Source organism: Coregonus lavaretus (genome assembly GCF_964263955.1).
Source record: "Coregonus lavaretus genome assembly, chromosome: 19".
NCBI classification, from domain to species: domain Eukaryota; kingdom Metazoa; phylum Chordata; class Actinopteri; order Salmoniformes; family Salmonidae; genus Coregonus; species Coregonus lavaretus.
Window position 1 is genome coordinate 3,794,709 of NC_140006.1, and position 19,507 is coordinate 3,814,215.

General features: G+C 40.8%; 1 protein-coding gene across 1 annotated transcript; it reads right to left on the reverse strand.

The window, feature by feature from the left end:
* Positions 1 to 1,171: 1,171 nt before the first annotated feature.
* On the reverse strand, positions 1,172 to 17,904 carry LOC311146456 (protein shisa-like-1a; the record flags this gene model as incomplete). The annotated part of the gene is made up of 3 exons (XM_084182964.1): positions 1,172 to 1,502; positions 4,714 to 4,927; positions 17,838 to 17,904. The coding sequence occupies 3 exons, from the start codon at positions 17,902 to 17,904 to the stop codon at positions 1,172 to 1,174; spliced, it is 612 nt and encodes a 203-aa protein (XP_084039090.1).
* Positions 17,905 to 19,507: the final 1,603 nt, after the last annotated feature.

The following is a 19,507-nucleotide window of genomic DNA, read 5'->3' on the forward strand; positions in this document are numbered from 1 at the left end:
GAGCATGAGAGGCACCTGGCGAACCTCTGTTCAACATTGATGCTGGCAATCAATGACAAGATACTGGAACTCATCATGGCTCTGGATCCTTCATCACCGCTGCTACTGCTTCTCAAATCGGTCCAGGATTCACCCTCAAGATCACGGGCCAATGATCCTCTTCTCCTACAACATTACATTTGATTTATTCTTTTTTCAAGGGGTCTGAATACTTTCCAGATGCACGGTCTATGTTTTATTGTCGTTAACACCGGATAGGTGCAGTTTAATATTTTGTTTTACAGGGTCAGCCGTAGTAGAACGGCACCCCTGGAGAAAATTAGGGTTAAGTGCCTTGCTCAAGGGCACATAGACATATTCTTCACCTTGTCGGCTCGGGTATTCAAACCAGCGACCTTTCGGTTACCGACCCAACGCTCTAACTGCTAGGCTACTTCTTGCATCATATAACACGATACAATGCAATTTTCAGTCACCTATTTGGCCAATTGTGTTACAGATCATTTCTTATTTTAATAAACTGATTTGAGCTTTTGGACATGTTAAAATGTTTGTCATAATGTGCATAATGTTTTAAAAAAGTCTCAGGGAATGTAGACCTAGATTGAACACTACATATTGGCTATTGTAGGCGATATCATAGAAGTCACCCACTATATCCATGTGTAAATGTTATGGCAGCTGCTCCATTAGTTTCCTCTGTAGCTCAGCTGGTAGAGCACGGCGCTTGTAACGCCAAGGTAGTGGGTTCGATCCCCGGGACCACCCATACACAAAAAATGTATGCACGCATGACTGTAAGTCGCTTTGGATAAAAGCGTCTGCTAAATGGTATATTATTATTTATTATTATTATTGTTGATAGGTCACTCTGGTAGACCTACGTTATGCTCAAATAGCCACAATAGAATATTGGCCACTGTCTGAAACTGTAACTTAAAGTGGGTACAGCCTCAGCGTTCACAGTTAACACGTGCCAGAAGTAGCACAGAATACTAGCTAAATTAAAGTTTCCGCTCACAAGACCTGAAATTTGCTCAGTGCTGGAAAAATGTGAGGGAACATTGGTGACGATAGCATTTTAGGTCAGTCAAGTTCAGGAAGTGAATTTCAATTCCTATTAGAGACAGGGAAAAATTTAACTATGCATGTAACCCCTAGCACTCTGTCCTTACCAGGCTGTGGAGGTCGGAAAGCTGTGTAGCGTGGGGCTCTGTGCCTCTCCTCTCTCTCCTCTGAGGCTGTGTCTGGGGTGGTGATGGTGGTGTGGTCCAGGGGGGTCCGTGCCTCTCTGCCTCTGGGACTGCTCTCCGTCCTGGGCTTGGGTCTGTGCGTGCCACTGGCTGCTTGCCTGCTTCAACCACCGACCACCCAGACCCCATTTTTCCAGATAGACCCGGCAGAGGTCATAGTTCATAGCTGAGTAGTAGAGAAAGTCTAAGGCAAGTAGTACCATGACAAAGAAACCATAGATCCATACGCCGATCAGAGCTGTGTAGTTACTGAGTGTAGGGGAGAAGGAAGAGAAGAGGGAAAAAGAGAGACAGAAATAATAAGTATTAGTCTAAAACCATCCCAGAGATCATTTGTCTCTCACACAGACGATTAGCAAACAGTTTGTATTTCCCTTTGTTATTGTGTTGCAATAAATCGAGTTCGAGGCTAATGCCCCTAATAAATGCAAAGTTTTAGGGATGTAGAAGATGCTCTCGGTTCTCAGATGGTGTAAATGGATTAACATTTGTATTTGCTTCAATCAATTGATCCAATTATAAGCAATGTCAGAGGTGTGTAAGATAGCCCAAGTCCTGTAATTGCATTTCATGGGTATAGGAGGAGATTGGTTTGGCAGGAAGAAGAGAGAAAAAAAGAGAGGGTCAGGAATTAGGAGAGAGAGAGAGAGAGAGAGAGAGAGAGAGAGAGAGAGAGAGAGAGAGAGAGAGAGAGAGAGAGAGAGAGAGAGAGAGAGAGAGAGAGAGAGAGAGAGAGAGAGAGAGAGAGAGAGAGAGAGAGAGAGAGAGAGAGAGAGAGAGAGAGAGAGAGAGAGAGAGAGAGAGAGAAGCAAATATGTTGAGCAGAGTGTGTGTAACAGGGTTTAAGAAAATTGTGGCTAAGGGGTCTTACATATATCCTCTACAGTTGGCCAAAGAGCTGAAGCTCTGTTTCATTGAGACCCAGAGCAGCCTAGTAGGATGAACCAGAGCCTACTGCGTAAACTGTGAAATGTCACTCTATGCCCTATATAGTGCACTACGTTTTACCAGGGTCCTGGAGTGTGAACTGTAAAATTGAATTTCTACGCTTACATCACACTGGAACCAACGCTAACTATAACTCTAACCTCAGCAAGCCATATAATTTATAGAATTATCTACATGCTCTGTCATTAATGTGATGCAGTAGACCTAGCTATATGCATTTTTGTTGATTAGAATTCATACATGCCTATCCAACATTACTCTACTCTCTTAACTGTCCCCTTGCCATACACCTTGAATAAAAAGGCCTATGAACTTTTTGGGGGAGTACTTTACTTTTACCAAGTACTCTCTCTAGACCTGTCTCAACACAATTAAGTCAATCTATATATCACACCTATCTCAATAAGACTGCAGAACTGGCTGGGTACAAGCACATCATTTAACCACAGAACACAACATAACAAATTAACTGGCATGACAATCCGTCTCATGGGAGGCCTAAAAGCACGCCCCAACAAGCCACGCATCCAAGCCTTCTAATAGGCTGCTGCCGCTACAATATAGTTTGTCAAGATGCTTTTTTTTTCTACTTGACACATACCAAAAGCAATGCATTTAAATGACTACAAAAACGACTAAAACAAAACATGAGACATTAATCGGTCATGTCTTTTCATGTGCATATGACAAATAAACAAATAAACTTGACGAGAGCATTGCAACCAATATCCAATGGGCAGAACTTAACGTGTACTGGGTCGTTCCACGAAATCAGTATATTTGATGTGTTAAGTAGAAATTATGCACCTGTATTGCATTTTAAAAGCCTGTTTCATGAAATGAATTGCCCTTTATTATAGACCACACGGAGAATTCAATAAATCAAATTTTCAATATGAATAAAGACTTGCTAAAGTGTCAAAATTCTGCATTTTGACATGCCCTTCCGTGCACCCTCTGTGACTTTTTTTCTGAAGATTATTATATATTTCTGATTAGTGATTAATTTACCTCTTACTCTTCCCAACCCGGCAGTATTTCTGAATTGCGGGTAAAAAAAAATCCAAAATGTTTGATATCCCCACTAGGAATTACATATCACATTCCAACAGGAATTACACATCACTTCGCAAGCCATCATAATGTGACTTGCAGGCCTGATAAACCTTAAGTTTCAGGCCACTGTATTAGGGTAAAATTAGGCCCTCAAAATAAGGCCTTAATAAATGCTAGTTATATTATGTTTAATAATTGTATTTTAAAGAAACATATTTGCTTACGATTTCACTTGGTGAAGGCCACAGGACTGAAAATGGATGAATGCAACAACCATGTCTCTGTCACAATAAAATACAGTCGTGGGTGGTACAATTCACTCAAAAGGCAAGGCACCCTGGGAAATATGCAAATAAGGCTTTACACTAAGCAGTGTGTTAATTCAACACTGAAAAGTGTGGACCCGTATAGATACTGGACCAATTTAAATGTAACACTGTCAGTGTTGATTTAACACTGGAGAATTTTCTGTGTATATGATTATAGTTTACACAAAGGGATATATGCTAAGGCGATGTCCGGCAGTATGCTGATACAAATTCCATTTCCCCTCAACACTTCTCAATACTTATTACGTCTGTATCCCAAATATAAGACTATTCCCTACTTTTGACCAGAGCCCTATGGGTGCCATTTGGGACGCATCATAAGAGTTTATATTTGGTTATTTGAGTACTCAGACTCCTCAGCATGTGTAGCTGTCTGCTCCTTAGGATACTGTAGGATACTGTAGTAGTCGGCACACTCCTGGCCAAAGTATTACATTCTTAATGTTAGACTAGAGTATTCCTCTTGAGCAGCCTAAAGGGCACTGCAGGGACAAAGTGCGGCTGCGTTGGATATGGGTTTGGGTTCAGTCCACCCAAAAAGCTTTTACTTTCTCATTTGTACACACTGCAAACCTCTTCAGAGGAAACTTTCCAAAAGGTATGTTACAGAGTCTGCAAGCCTTGTTATATTCATCATCTCTAGCACCACCCCAACATCAACTGCGTTTCTATGTTTTGTGGGAAAAAGATAGAGGGAGATAAGTGTTTCCAATGACATCATCGGTGTGCTTCATGTGATTTTAACCAATTATGAGTAGGCATTGCCTACTAATTGCCTAATAACAGTCTACTAATAGGTTGATGATGTCATTGGAAACACTTATTTTCCTCTATCTTGTTTTACTACAAAACATAGAAACGTACCGTTTCCATATACGTTGATGTTGGGGTGGTGCTGGAGAGGATGTTGAAACATTTTGAAATGTCCCTTTAACCATTGCACATAGATTATAGGCCACTTGTACACTACCAGCCTTTTTAGAAGAACTTCTAAGGAAATGTTACAGAATCAGTCTTGTCAACGATTCCACTTATAGAGAGGACTTCTGCATTACAAACTAAAGTAATGAAACACAAATGTGTGAATGAATGCAGCACATCTGCTCCACTGTTGACTCTGGACTCACTTGTGTGAGAAGCCATCAGAGCTGGTGGTGAGGTTGAGCTGCATGAAGTTCTGGAACTCTGTCTCATTGCAGCAGTACTTGAAGGCAGTGTTGTTATGATGACAGCAGAACATGTAGGTCTTGTTGTCCGAGAGACGCGGGCAGTGGAACCCAAAGTGGTAGCGCCCCTTGTGGTCGGAGTATGGCTCGCACACCCGGAAGTGTGCGGAGAGAGCTGTGGAGAAAAACACAGAATCAAATTATGTTGAATGATGTTGTGGCAACATGTCTAACTTTTTGTAGAATGGTAGTGATGTGATAAGCAACAGACTCATGACAGATACCCATCACTGCATCCTGTGTCAAAAGGTTGGCTGGACTTTCCTAAAGACCTGTAGATCTCTACATTACTCCCTTCTTGTTTACAAGGCCCTACTTCATAAACTTCTAATTTTGCTGTTGAAGTATACAACTTGAGTTGCCTAACCGGTTCACATGATTGGTTCACTCAAGGTTCCTAGGGTCTCCACCGAGCTAGGTAAATCTGCTTTTAGTTTTAATGCATCATATTGCTGGAACATAATTCAAAATACATTTCATCTTGATGTTTTGGTGCCGTTCGGGCAATTTAAAGTATTGATTGGGGACTTATTTGTGGCGGAATGTAGCTGTTTTTCTGTGTGATTTGTGATGTTTTATTTTGTGCTTCCCATGACTGTATTTTTGTATTTTAATGTGTGTGCAGTGGCGACCCATCATTCAGGTGGGGTTGCCTGTTTTGCATGTTATTTTGGCATTAATACGTGTCACATATCAGTTTGCAAACAATGTAAAATAAAATAAAAAATCATTGAGTTAATAAAGCCTCCATACAAACACGGTCTCTTTTGTGCTTTCTTGAGTAAGGCAGCTCCAAAATGCAGGTGCTTTCTGTGTTCTCTAGTTGCGCCTTGATTGGCTCAGTGTTCTGTCACTCATGGGGAAACTACGTCACTGCCAAATCTACAGGTAGAGCTAAAAAATTCAAGCCCTTTGGGTGCTGCAATAGAGTTACATTAGAAGTGCCCATCCAAGAAGGCTCAAGGACATTGGCCACAGATAAAATGACGTCAAATCACGTTATATCTACAGTAGTTTTGATTGGACTGATCATGTCAACATCATACTTTCAAAATCTTAGCTAGCAGTCATCATCAAGTCCACAATCTACTGGCAAATCCTTTTTAATCCTTGTCATATGAAGAGAAATAATGAAGAGAAATTATAGACCGTATCGGTGCTCATCGGCCATTGGACATAAACATTACACAACAAGTTGGAAATTGCAAATTCAACAATGAGTGGTTTGAAAGGAATCAGTGGCTTACTAACTGCAAGCGTTGTAAAGCAATCACTAGCCTGCTATTCAGTGGAGTGGGTGTGTGGTCCCAATTCTGGGTTTACAGGTCACTTTTCCAAGCGTAAAATTATAAACATTCAACATTGGCCATGCTGTCAATCCAGCATGATTTCTGCCACGCTCAAAACAACTGTTAACTCAGAACTGGGAAATCTGACTTCAGTGAGTTCAAGACAACTGGGAAGTTGGGAAAAAACGAGCTCCGACTGGGAAAATACGTTTTGAAAGGTCATCCAACTCGGAATTGTAAATCGGGAACTCGGGCCTCTTTCTAGAGCTAAGACCTGAAGATCACTGACGTCATCATGATTCGCCCTTGTTTTTTTCAGAGTTCCCAGTTGTCTTGAAAGCACCATAAATCCAGAGAATGCCAGACTTTGATGACAAAGTTTGATGACAGAATTTGCCCACAAGAAGGACCGCCACGACACATTCCTGTTCAAGTGAGCACAGCACAACAAGGTGAGTCCAAAAATGTATTGTACACTGCTGCATAAATGATGTAATATGCCAGAGAGATATGTATACTGTAGCTAAGAAAGTAATACAAAGGGTATGTTGTGGAGTAAACTGTTAGGTGCCTCATCCTTGTAATTTGGTCTATTTTCCCCTCTTAATTTTGCCTTCTGTTCGGACTTGGTGGTGCACATGTAGCCTATAGCCTGTTTTGGAGAAATGTAATCATTGAATATTGTAAGAGCTTTCATTGTCTGTTTATATGTCCCCTTTATTTATCCTACGGTTCTGACTTGGTGTACAGGGAGAACACTGTAAGAACGGCCCATGTTCTGAATTCTGTCGCTGTACATTTCAAAAGTGCTAAACAAATAGTTAAACTGACTACATCTGTCCTAGCTCGCTTATTAATGTCTTAATCAAATTTACGGGTTGCCTCTTATCCACTTGTCGTCCCATTATGCCATAGTTTATACACCTCAATTGTCAGTAGAAACCACGTTTGTTTAAGCAAGTCAGCCATATCAGCTATGTTTTTTTTTAAAGGAAGTAAATGAGGCTGAATGAACTGTTTCGCTGCCAGACAAGGCTCTGCTGATAGCCAGGTGTAGATATGGTAAGGTGTTGGGGCTGCTGTTGGGACTCTGCTGTTCGGACAGCTTTATGTAGGCCCTAACAGTTTGTGGGCACCGCCAGTCACCGTAATATTGCAATTAATGTATTGTTTAGTGTTGTGTTGTGTAGTGGCTTTGCTGGCATGCATCCCCCTAATTTTTTGTTTGTTTGCCCCACCAACATTTACATGCTAAAATCAGCACTGTGTGTGTGTGTATGTATATACAGTTAAAGTCGGAAGTTTACATACACCTTAGCCAAATAAATTTCAACTCAGTTTTTCACAATTCCTGACATTTAATCCAAGTAAGAATTCCCTGTCTTAGGTCAGTTAGGATCACCACTTTATTTTAAGAATGTGAAATGTCAGAATAATAGTAGAGAGAATTATTTATTTCAGCTTTTATTTATTTCATCACATTCCCAGTGTGTCAGAAGTTTACATACACTCAATTAGTATTTGGTAGCATTGCCTTAAAATTGTTTAACCTGGGTCAAACGTTTCGGGTAGCCTTCCACAATTTTCCCACAATAAGTTGGGTGAATTTTGGCCCATTCCTCCTGACAGAGCTGGTGTAACGGAGTCAGGTTTGTAGGCCTCCTTGCTCGCACACACTTTTTCAGTTCTGCCCACAGATTTTCTATAGGATTGAGGTCAGGACTTTGTGATGGCCACTCCAATACCTTGACTTTGTTGTCCTGAAGCCATTTTGACACAACTTTGGAAGTATGCTTGGGGTCATTGTTCATTTGGAAGACCCATTTGCGACCAAGCTTAAACTTTCTGATTGATGTTTTGAGATGTTGCTTCAATATATCCACATAAGTTTCCTTCCTCATAATGCCATCTATTTTGTGAAGTGCACCAGTCCCTCCTGCAGCAAAGCACCCCCACAGCATGATGCTGCCACCCCCGTGCTTCACGGTTGGGATGGTGTTCTTCCTTCCAAGCAACCACCTTTTTCCTCCAAACATAACGATGGTCATTATGGCCAAACAGTTCTATTTTTGTTTAATCAGACCAGAGGACATTTCTCCAAAAAGTACGATCTTTTTCCTCATGTGCAGTTGCAAGCCGTAGTCTGGCTTTTTTATGGCGGTTTTAGAGCTGTGGCTCGATATAGGACTTTTTTTCTGTGGATATAGATACTTTTGTACCTGTTTCCTCCAGCATCTTCACAAGGTCCTTTGCTGTTGTTCTGGGATTTATTTGCACTTCTCAAACCAAAGTACGTTCATCTCTAGGAGACATAACGCGTCTCCTTCCTGAGTGGTATGACGCGTGGTCCCATAGGGTTTATACTTACGTACTATTGTTTGTACAGATGAACGTGGTACCTTAAGGTGTTTGGAAATTGCTCCCAAGGATGAGCCAGACTTGTGGAGGTCTACAAATTTTTTCTGAGGTCTTGCCTGATTTCTTTTGATTTTCTCATGATGTCAAGCAAAGAGGCACTGATTTTGAAGGTAGGCATTGAAATACATCCACAGGTACACCTCCAATTGACTCAAATTATGTCAATTAGCCTATCAGAAGCTTCTAAAGCCATGACACCATTTTCTGGAATTTTCCAAGCTGTTTAAAGGCACAGTCAACTTAGTGTATGTAAACTTCTGACCCACTGGAATTGTGATACGGTGAATTATAAGTGAAATAATCTGTCTGTAAACAATTGTTGGAAAAATTACTTGTGTCATGCACAAAATAGATGTTATGGATGATTCTCTAGTACATATGTTGTAGAATGAAACACCTACAGAGGGGAGAACAAGTATTTGATACACTGCCGATTTTGCAGGTTTTCCTACTTACAAAGCATGTAGAGGTCTGTAATTTTTATCATAGGTACACTTCAACTGTGAGAGACGGAATCTAAAACAAAAATCCAGAAAATCACATTGTATGATTTTTAAGTAATTAATTTGCATTTTATTGCATGACATAAGTATTTGATCACCTACCAACCAGTAAGAAATCCGTCTCTCACAGACCTGTTAGTTTTTCTTTAAGAAGCCCTCCTGTTTTCCACTCATTACCTGTATTAACTGCACCTGTTTGAACTTGTTACCTGTATAAAAGACACCTGTCCACACACTCAATCAAACAGACTCCAACCTCGACACAATGGCCAAGACCAGAGAGCTGTGTAAGGACATCAGGGATAAAATTGTAGACCTGCACAAGGCTGGGATGGGCTACAGGACAATAGGCAAGCAGCTTGGTGAGAAGGCAACAACTGTTGGCACAATTATTAGAAAATGGAAGAAGTTCAAGATGACGGTCAATCACCCTCGGTCTGTGGCTCCATGCAAGATCTCACCTCGTGGGGCATCAATGATCATGATGAAGGTGAGGGATCAGCCCAGAACTACATGGCAGGACCTGGTCAATGACCTGAAGAGAGCTGGGACCACAGTCTCAAAGAAAACCATTAGTAACACACTACGCCGTCATGGATTAAAATCCTGCAGTGCACGCAAGGTCCCCCTGCTCAAGCCAGCGCATGTCCAGGCCCGTCTGAAGTTTGCCAATGACCATCTGGATGATCCAGAGGAGGAATGGAAGAAGGTAATGTGGTCTGATGAGACAAAAACAGAGCTTTTTGGTCTAAACTCCACTCGCCGTGTTTGGAGGAAGAAGAAGGATGAGTACAACCCCAAGAACACCATCCCAACCGTGAAGCATGGATGTGGAAACATCATTCTTTGGGGATGCTTTTCTGCAAAGGGGACAGGACGACTGCACCGTATTGAGGGGAGGATGGATGGGGCCATGTATCGCGAGATCTTGGCCAACAACCTCCTTCCCTCAGTAAGAGCATTGAAGATGGGTCGTGGCTGGGTCTTCCGGCATGACAACGACCCGAAACACACAGCCAGGGCAACTAAGGAGTGGCTCCGTAAGAAGCATCTCAATGTCCTGGAGTGGCCTAGCCAGTCTCCAGACCTGAACCCAATAGAGAATCTTTGTAGGGAGCTGAAAGTACGTATTGCCCAGCGACAGCCCCGAAACCTGAAGGATCTGGAGAAGGTCTGTATGGAGGAGTGGGCCAAAATCCCTGCTGCAGTGTATGCAAACCTGGTCAAGACCTACAGGAAACGTATGATCTCTGTAATTGCAAACAAAGGTTTCTGTACCAAACAATAAGTTCTGCTTTTCTGATGTATCAAATACTTATGTCATGCAATAAAAGGCAAATTAATTACTTAAAAATCATACAATGTGATTTTCTGGATTTTTGTTTTAGATTCCGTCTCTCACAGTTGAAGTGTACTTATGATTTTTTTTATTTTTTTTATTTCACCTTTATTTAACCAGGTAAGCCAGTTGAGAACAGGTTCTCATTTACAACTGCGACCTGGCAGTTGTAACAGACCTCTACATGCTTTGTAAGTAGGAAAACCTGCAAAATCGGCAGTGTATCAAATACTTGTTCTCCCCACTGTATATGACTTAAATCAGGGTTCTTCAATTCCGGTCCTGGAGGGCCGAAACACCTCTGTTTTTCATCCTCTCCTTCTAATCAGGGGCTAATTCAGACCTGGGATACCAGGTGAGTGCAATTAACTACCAGGTAGAAATAAAAAACAGAAGTGTTTCGGCCCTCCAGGACCGGAATTGAAGAACCCTGCCTTAAATGCTTATGGATTAAGAACCAATTAAAGGGTTAAAACAGAGCAGATACATTTATTTAGTGCAAATGCTGTGCTTCTGATAACTCCCGGCAGCAGGTCTGGGTACGTCAATGATATGTGATGGAGATACAACTCCTCGTGGTGGCTGTGTTGAGATTGGAGTGACAATGGAACTAGTGTTATCATTTGTTTGTGCTTATGACCTGACACATAGACACATGCACATAATCTCAAGGGTCAGGGAGGATGGCTGTTGGTAAATGCTTAAATATATGTGGTTGAGAATGGGTTACGGAAGACATGTTTAAACCATGTTTAAGTATTAATTGATATGTTTTATAATGTGTTATGAAATGATAAAGGTAAAACAGAATGAACATGATTGATACTTTGTACTCCAGATGCATGTCTGGATAGTGAATATAGCCAATACAGAGTGTGATTGTTCTTTAACGTACATATGTACATAATTTTTTGAGTCACGCCACTAATAAGAGACAGAGGCCCTATTTAGAGAAGCGCAAGTAGCCCTCGTGAGTAAAACAACATGTGGCACTGAGAGAAGTTAATCATTTGCCTTAAGGGTGTAACTGTATATTCTATGTAAGCATGACTATGCATTTGTATGTGTATAAAAGGAGATCTTTAAGCCAAGGAGAGGCAGTTGTTCCATGGAGCAGCTCGGCTTTGTTACGCAATAATATAGTCACATTTTTGGATTCACAAGCTCCAGTTTCTTGAGAGATATTTTTGAGTTGACTACTTTTGAGTCAAATATTTCTACGACAATGTCCTAACCGACTTGCTAAAACTATAGTTTGTTAATAAGACATTTTGGAGTGGTTGAAAAACAAGTTTTAATAACTCCAACCTAAGTGTATGTAAACTTCCGACTTCAATTGTATATATATATATATATATATATATATATATATATATATATATATATATATATATATATATATATTGGGTATAATTTGTATATTTATGTTGTATTATGCAGGGCACATATGTAAAAGAGTCCTAGGTTTCAATATGTCTTCCTTGTTAAAATAAAGGTAAAAAAGTATTTACAAAATCTACTCAATCACCATTGAGATAGCAGAGGAACGGATCTGATTGCATTGACTGCATCTTGGCTGACTTCAATGCTGAACTCCTATCTCTTACCAATGAATGGCCATAGAGCAACTGCTGGGTGGTCACATATCATATACCAACAGTATGACATACAGGTAGACAGAGGGAGTGGAGCAGAGTGTGTGTGTGTGTGTGTATGAGTGTGTGTGTGTTTGTGTGTGATAATGAGGGATGACAGAAGTGCACAGACAGCAGAACAGCAGAACGCTTTGATGCATGCAGTACATTGTAAAAAAAATCCTGTTGTTTTTACGATAACTTACTGGCAGCCAGTTACCTGTAAGTTACTGTAAAAAAAGGTACAGTATGTTACCTTAAATTCCAAAGAAATGTACTGTTCAACCAAAGTTTTTTGGAATTACGGTAATATGATGTACCTTTTTTTACAGTAATTTACAGGTAACTTGCTGCCAGTAAGTTACTGTAAAAACAACATATATTTTTTACAGTGTAATGATGAGCTGGGCTTGTCATTTTACAGAACTATGTTTCTGCTGTGTTTGCTGCTAGTGTTTGGTGCATCATATCATATAGCTATACGCAGCAACGTCATATTGTACTGCAAATGTAATCTTGCGTTCCCAAAAGCAAGGGATATGTAGTCACTGGACTAAGGACTACAAGTTGAATTTGTGATGTTTTATGTGTGACCGTGTTTTTGTATTTTAATGTGTATATATATTTGTGTATAACATGTATTTTTATATTATATTATAAAGGGCACATTTGGAAAAGAGACCTAGGTCTCAATATGTATTCCCTGTCAAAAGAAAGGTTAAAATAAAAATAAAATAAACACTTTCCAAATGGTAAACAAGTCAAACTTCTAAAACAATAAGCCCACATCAGCAATCAGGTGTGAAGACGGGAAGCCAACTATACTTCAAAAGTTCTGTTTCTTTCACAAACCCCCCAAGAAGCCTTTAAAGTTCAGTGATTAGCTCACCGCCTTACCCAAACCTGGTATCTCCTTCTTCATCTGTTAGTCTCAGATGTTCTCTGCAACCAATTCATACCTGGCTAAAGAAGCAGCTAAATGAGGCCAGGCTGTCATTTGCATATAGATGAGGAGGCTGGTTTGCAGAGAGGAGATTTTAGGCAATTATTGTGTTATCGCAAGAAGTTTAGGTTGAAGACAAGGCTATACACAAGCCACTGCAAGATTAGTCTCTTCTCACAGCTGCTGTATCTCCGCGTGCAGAGTGCCCTGAGTCTATCGAGGAAGATTACTGCAAGAGTCTGGCTATAGTCAAGAAGTTTAGAAGGTGGTACGTCTTTGTACCATTTCAACAGGTGTCATTTAATGTCAGAATAGTTGAATTGAGATTGAACGTGAATTCCAATTCAAGCCAAACTAGCTGCTAATACAGGAAACCGTTTAATATGACCCTGTATGAGTAACCACAAACCCTAATCACCAGTTAGCATGGGCACAAAGACAGAGAGAGAACTGTAATAGCCAAAATAAATCAGAATTGTCAGAGATTAAGCCAAAAAACTCTCAAAGTCCTACCTTTGCCCTCATAAAAAGCTCCTAAATTACAATTAAAGTTATTTGGCAGTATTCAAATATGGTATCCTTTAACCAAGAAGGCAAAACGTCAAGGAATAAAATGCAAGTATTTGCAAGACAAGAGAAGAAAAGTACAAAAAGAAAGAAAAGGTCTTTAGGATATGAAATGAAAAGCACCTGTTTTTTCCAGCACCGCAGTATAATTATAATGTCTCAATTTTGTCCGTTGCTTGTTGTTGTTAACATCTTGTACGTTTTTAGGATAATAGTAAACGGTCTTGATGCTGGTTCACATTTGTTTCACTACCTATACAGTGAGGGAAAAATGTATTTGATCCCCTGCTGATTTTGTACGTTTGCCCACTGACAAAGAGATGATCAGTCAATAATTTTAATGGTAGGTTTATTTGAACAGTGAGAGACAGAATAACAACAAATAAATCCAGAAAAACGTGTCGAAAATGTTATAAATTGATTTGCATTTTAATGAGGTAAATAAATATTTGACCCCCTCTCAATCATAAAGATTTCTGGCTCCCAGGTGTCTTTTATACAGGTAACGAGCTGAGATTAGGAGCACACTCTTAAAGGGAGTGCTCCTAATCTCAGTTTGTTACCTGTATAAAAGACACCTGTCCACAGAAGCAATCAATCAGATTCCAAACTCTCCACAATGTACAAGATCAAAGAGCTCTCCAAGGATGTCAGGGACAAGATTGTAGACCTACACAAGGCTGGAATGGACTACAAGACCATCGCCAAGCAGCTTGGTGAGAAGGTGACAACAGTTGGTGCGAGTATTCGCAAATGGAAGAAACACAAAAGACCTGTCAATCTCCCTCAGCCTGGGGCTCCATGCAAGATCTCACCTCGTGGAGTTGTAATGATCATGAGAGCGGTGAGGAATCAGCCCAGAACTACACGGGAGGATCTTGTGAATGATCTCAAGGCAGCTGTGACCATAGTCACCAAGAAAACAATTGGTAACACACTATGCTGTGAAGGACTGAAATCCTGCAGCGCCCGCAAGGTCCCCCTGTTCAAGAAAGCACATATACAGTGAGGGAAAAAAGGTATTTGATCCCCTGCTGATTTTGTAAGTTTGCACACTGACAATGACATGATCAGTCTATAATTTTAATGGTATGTTTATTTGAACAGTGAGAGACAGAATAACAACAAAACAATCCTGAAAAACGCATGTCAAAAATTTTATGAATTGATTTGCATTTTAATGAGGGAAATAAGTATTTGACCCCTCTGCAAAACATGACTTAGTACTTGGTGGAAAAACCCTTGCAATCACAGAGGTCAGACGTTTCTTGTAGTTGGCCACCAGGTTTGCACACATCTCAGGAGGGATTCTGTTCCACTCCTCTTTGCAGATCTTCTCCAAGTCATTAAGGTTTCGAGGCTGACGTTTGGCAACTTGAACCTTCAGCTCCCGACACAGATTCTCTATGGGATTAAGGTCTGGAGACTGGCTAGGCCACTTCTTTGTGTGCTTCTTCTTGAGCCACTCCTTTGTTGCCTTGGCCGTGTGTTTTGGGTCATTGTCATGCTGGAATACCCATCCATGACCCATTTTCAATGCCCTGGCTGAGGGAAGGAGGTTCTCACCCAAGAGTTGATGGTACATGGCCCTGTCCATCGTCCCTTTGATGCGGTGAAGTTGTCCTGTACCCTTTGCAGAAAAACACCCCCAAAGCATAATGTTTCCACCTCCATGTTTGACGGTGGGGATGGTGTTCTTGGGGTCATAGGCAGCATTCCTCCTCCTCCAAACACGGCGAGTTGAGTTGATGCCAAAGAGCTCGATTTTGGTCTCATCTGACCACAACACTGTCACCCAGTTCTCCTCTGAATCATTCAGATGTTCATTGGCAAACTTCAGACGGCCCTGTATATGTGCTTTCTTGAGCAGGGGGACCTTGCGGGTGCTGCAGGATTTCAGTCCTTCACGGCATAGTGTGTTACCAATTGTTTTCTTGGTGACTATGGTCCCAGCTACCTTGAGATCATTGACAAGATCCTCCCGTGTAGTTCTGGGCTGATTCCTCACCGTTCTCATAATCAAATCAAATCAAATCAAATTTTATTGGTCACATGCGCCGAATACAACAGGTGCAGACATTACAGTGAAATGCTTACTTACAGCCCCTAACCAACAGTGCATTTATTTTAAACAAAAAAAGTAAAAATAAAACAACAACAAAAAAAAGTGTTGAGAAAAAAAAGAGCAGAAGTAAAATAAAGTGACAGTAGGGAGGCTATATATACAGCGGGGTACCGTTGCAGAGTCAATGTGCGGGGGCACCGGCTAGTTGAGGTAGTTGAGGTAATCATTGCAACTCCACGATGTGAGATCTTGTATGGAGCCCCAGGCCGAGGGAGATTGACAGTCTTTTGTGTTTCTTCCATTTGCAAATAATCGCACCAACTGTTGTCACCTTCTCACCAGCTGCTTGGTGATGGTCTTGTAGCCCATTCCAGCCTTGTGTAGGTCTACAATCTTGTCCCTGACATCCTTGGAGAGCTCTTTGGTTGAGAACCTCCTTCCCTCAGCCAGGGCATTGAAAATGGGTCGTGGATGGGTATTCCAGCATGACAATGACCCAAAACACACGGCCAAGGCAACAAAGGAGTGGCTCAAGAAGAAGCACATTAAGGTCCTGGAGTGGCATAGCCAGTCTCCAGACCTTAATCCCATAGAAAATCTGTGGAGGGAGCTGAAGGTTCGAGTTGCCAAACGTCAGCCTCGAAACCTTAATGACTTGTAGAAGATCTGCAAAGAGGAGTGGAACAGAATCCCTCCTGAGATGTGTGCAAACCTGGTGGCCAACTACAAGAAACGTCTGACCTCTGTGATTGCCAACAAGGGTTTAGCCACCAAGTACTAAGTCATGTTTTGCAGAGGGGTCAAATACTTATTTCCCTCATTAAAATGCAAATCAATTTCTAACATTTTTGACATGTGTTTTTCTGGATTTTTTTATTGTTATTCTGTCTCTCACTGTTCAAATAAACCTACCATTCAAATTATAGACTGATCATGTCTTTGTCAGTGGGCAAACATACAAAATCAGCAGGGGATCAAATACTTTTTTCCCTCACTGTATATATTTTTATGAAAAACAATCTATTAACATGTTTTTGAACACTGTAATTTATTTACAAGCATGATAGCTGTACTTTTAGTTCATGGTTGATGCAGCTTGTTGGTCATTAGCCAATGGCACGTGAATACCTCCAACTGGTATTTACGACTACACAACTGGTAATTAACACTTTGTTATGAACGCAGCATTAATAACCAGAGCTCAACAAATACCACGCCCATCATTATCATATTTCCCAGCATGCTCTATAGCAGGTTGATTTTTTAAAATAGTTTGTTTCAATGTTTTTGCATGTCCAATGATTAATGAATTAATCTTATGCTACACAAATATAAATGAAATACTGTACGTTTTTCTAAACTAATCCAATCTGTTAGTTGGACCTATCACACCCATTACTGAAATGGTTGTTCCAGTTTAGATGGTTTAGGCCTGTAGTGATGGGAAGTTCAACTCTTTTTACTGACTCTGATCTTTTCAACTCGTTCAGTCAACAGAACAAATCTTTTGACTCAATTTGTTCATTTGATTCAGTAATGCCCAGAGCATGCAAGACACCCTACCGGCAAAAGATTAACGAGAAAGACTAATTTGTGACTGAGACAAAAGTGTACATTGCTAGGCATACAAATATGATTTTTTCTTGATATCTTTGAAACAAGGTCTAGTTGAGGCTGCAACCGGACTTGATTGTGAATGACTCTTTGTGGAATGACCCGACTGCTGTGAGGGAGAGAAGCATATACTGTATTGTTTGCAAACTGCAGCAGCTCCCCAAATGATTTGTTCTCGAGTTCGAGTTTGTTAAGCAGAGGCAGGCTGCGTAGGCTATGCTTTGGTTGTACAACGCTGTGTCAATTGAAAACTTTCTATTTTCAATTAATGACATTCATTCTTGCACCATGAGCTCAATTATCAGTTCTAAGCATGTATTTGTCTTCTCTATGCTGCAAGCAGCATGATCTATTTTCCTGCTTGAACATTTGATAGATAGATGAGTTGGCAGTCGGATTAGTCTCTGGAGCCGATGAGCCGGAGAAGCGCATATTAATCCTGCTAAAGGATTCATTGCAACTGGCAGGTGAAACTAACTAAAATGAACGAGTCACTCTGAAAAATGTATCATGACTCTCGAGTAAGTAAAAACAGTTGTTTAAATATAACAAATTGTTTGCAAACTGCACATCACTAGTGGCCTGTAAACCACGAGTTTCAGCCCACTGTATTAGGGTAAAACTAGGCACTCAAAATAAGAGCGTGATCTGACCTGCGGTGGAGAGCAGAAGGAAGATGACCACCAGGACGTTGAAGGACCAGCGGTGATACATTATCATCTCTGGATCCACATGGATGGGCAGCAGGGGGGACAGCTCTGGGGTAAAGTAGAGTAGAGTAGAGCAGAGTGGAGTGGAGTGGAGTGGAGTGGAATAGAGTGGATCTGGGCAGCAGATCACAGCTGTTAAAGAGGGTCTAGCTTGCCTCAGGCAGCGAGCTCCGCCTCCTGCCCTCTCTTGTCATGGCTGCAGGGTGCAGGACGGTCCGGGTGATGCCTATAGAGGAACACAGAGGTCATCGTTCACACGAGTTACCTCACAGATCTCCTGAAACTGACAAACAATGGTTCACCCCAAAAAGATTAGCTGTAACCCACCTAAAGACATTCTATGTGTCTAGTGACAACACCATGTTATCAGCCCAAGAAGAGAGGTCCTGCTCACCTTACAAGGCAGGATCAGTGGTAACTGAATGAGAGCCAGGGAACACAGACAAAAAGTATCATCCAGAAAAGAAAGATACAGATAGTTTTGAGATGTCAGCCCTACCCCAGCCAGTGCAGCGCCAGCGAGGACCCAGTATTGAGCTGCTGCTGAGTACCTGCTGGTAAATAACACGTCTGTGTGACTGTCTCAGGCAGAAATCCATCTGGTTACAGTTTTTCTCATTCACATACAGGCATTTCTTTGAAACAATGTTGTTGATTTTCAGAACAGAGTCCTCAAGACACAGAACTCTGTGGCCTTTTGCAAAACAGTAAATGTGTTTTCAGATTGTAGTTGCCTTCTCAAAACATAAATACATTAATCAAACTATACTATACCATCAAAATTGCAAATACATTCATCAAATGAAACTCGACTGCCTGCTAAAGATTAACGCAACCATAATAATCTCTTGAGTCCAAGCAGACAAAACAGAATGTTAGTCTGTCTTCTAAAAATCCCAGTAAAACTATACATTTTCTTTGCAGTCACTAAATCATGATGATCAAAACTAGAAGTACAACTATCCAAAGGTGCAGAATTATGGGCAATCACAATCCAATTCCATGTATTCAATACAAAGGTTGGTTTTCTCATAGTTTTGTAGACTTTCCATTGACGCACAGAAACACAATCCACAATAGAAATAAGGAAAGGTGAATACAATGGAGGACCACAACTGATAAGAATGTACAGTATAGGCCTAAATCCACACCAAAAAAAAGCTCCATAATGGAAGGTCCCAATGTTGTAGATCATGACTTAGGAGTAACCCAAAGTAACGTAGAAGTAACCCAACTTCATTCTCTGCAGTTTAGTAGGGGCGTGGTATTCAGATAGTTATTTGTAGCCACCCATTAGAGTAAATGTAATTCCTGTTCATGTGTTCTGTTGCATAGTTATTACACGTTAAGGTTGAATGTTGAAATGTTTGTAACTTCAATGATGCATATAGAAGTGTATGAGTTCCCTAAAAGCCTATGTAAACCCCATTAGGTGGTATGCTTTATTATAATATGTAATAAATAATCTTAATATTATACAAGTATGTGTAAAACATTTGTTTCTGGAATTGCAGTATGTAAATTTGATGAACAGGAATGACATTTTCTCTCATGGGTGGCCAATAAGATCTACATCAAAGACAAGCCCCTAATAAGCCACACCTCCTGAAAAA